Source organism: Pteropus medius, unplaced genomic scaffold (assembly GCF_902729225.1).
Source record: "Pteropus medius unplaced genomic scaffold, Ma_sr-lr_union100, whole genome shotgun sequence".
Classification (NCBI taxonomy): domain Eukaryota; kingdom Metazoa; phylum Chordata; class Mammalia; order Chiroptera; family Pteropodidae; genus Pteropus; species Pteropus medius.
The window spans coordinates 3,190,830-3,192,417 of record NW_024344378.1 but is presented as its reverse complement, the minus strand read 5'-3'; the positions used below and the strand labels follow the sequence as shown (position 1 = coordinate 3,192,417).

Here is a 1,588-nt window from a genome sequence, read left to right as displayed (position 1 = left end):
GGACACGAGGCCTGACTCTCATCGGCCACGCGACAGCGACCCTGACTTTCAAAGCAGTCGAGGTGATCCAAGAAAGCTTCGCGGAGGGGAGGGGGGTGTCTGCGCTGAGCCCCATACACAAACCTCTAGCTGGCGTGAGGAAGCAGGGTGGCTGCCCCAGACATCCAGGGGACCGGCGGCTTCCCCGGGTTTCGGGTTTGGACCCTCCGACCCCTTAGCGCCCTGACGTGCATGATTTAGGTCGGGGGAGCGTCCAGGGCTGTGTCCTGTCCTGGCCAAGGTTCGCTCAACCTCATGGAGGAAATCACAGGAGGGGCCACAGTGCAGGCAGGAAAATCTCCACGGAACAGGCTGGAGGCAACTAGAGCCGACCCAAACGCGGTCACCCCTGCCCAGCGGGCTGGCGGGGCAGGGTCAGGGGTGGCTCACCGCGGACCCCGAGTGACCCTTCCCTGTGGCAAGGCCAGAAGCCCCAGAAGGCAGCTTTGTAAGAAACCAGACTCGATGAATGAGCAGTTGGCCACACGGCAAACTGGTCACCCGTGCTGTTGGGTTTCACGACCGGGAGTTGGTGCGCGTGTGTCTGTGGTGTTGTTCCATGGGGCCCTCAGCACAGTTCTGAGAGGGGGACACTTCTCTCACGTGCCAGGTGGGGATGCACCTCAGACAGTCCCGTTGAAAACACAGGGCAAAGCCGGTTCCGAGCCAGGTCCGGACCACCCGAAAGCCAGCACCACGAGGGCCAAGAGCGAGGGGGCCGGAGCCCGGGGCCGGGAACGGCCAGGCGGCGTGTCCGGGGCAGGGCGGCCACCGGCCTGACCCGCTCGGACACTCTGCTGGGCGACATGGGAAAGCAGAGCTAGAAACGCATGCGGCCAAAGGCTGGGCCTTTGTCGTCATGGAGTCAGAGTCACATGACTCGCGGCTCAGGCGCTAAGAAACGCGACTCCCTCTGAGGCTAACTGGCCCGTCCCCGGAGAAGTCACTGTCCCCTCTCTGCTCCTTCTCAGCTCTTCGTGAGGGAGCCCGAGAACAGGCTGGGAGTGAGGGGGGACATCCGCCAGCACCCCCTGTTCCGTGAGATCAACTGGGAAGAGCTGGAGAGAAAGGAGATTGACCCACCGTTCAGACCTAAAGTGGTAAGAAGCCACCGGGGCCCCGCGCACCGGCCACCCCCGCCTGGTCCCCGGGAGGGCGGGAAGGGCCCGACTCTCCACCACGATCCCACAAATCCGGCTGGATTGCTGAGCTGGACGCCACGCTGAACGGCGTTCGGGACGCGTGTCTGTGTTCACGCTCTCTCTCCTTTTCTGTCACGGGCACCGAATGGACGAGGCGAGCTGGTCCCCGTCTGTGCCGTCTGCGGCAGGCGCGCCGAGGTTTCAACAGTACACGGGACAGGGGCAGGGGGCCCGGTGGCAGCGACGGGCGCTGATGTAAAGGCAGGAACGGGCCATCCCCAGAACCCCGCCCCTCTGCCCCCAGCACTGTCCCCTGTCCCTGGAGGCTGGAAGGGCCGAGGTCAGGCCAGGGCTCGCCGCCTTTCCGAAGGGGCCAGTCCCGCGTCGCGTGATCTGTTAGCGGGACG

General features: G+C 64.9%; 1 protein-coding gene across 3 annotated transcripts in view; it reads left to right on the top strand.

The window, feature by feature from the left end:
• The window catches only part of PRKCQ (protein kinase C theta), a 93,824-nt gene that overhangs the window by 90,998 nt on the left and 1,238 nt on the right, over positions 1 to 1,588 (top strand). For all 3 annotated transcript variants that reach the window (XM_039871026.1, XM_039871024.1, XM_039871025.1), the window contains one exon: positions 1,011 to 1,139. In XM_039871026.1, coding sequence (XP_039726960.1) covers positions 1,011 to 1,139 — 129 coding nt within the window. The remainder of the gene's footprint in view (positions 1 to 1,010; positions 1,140 to 1,588) is intronic.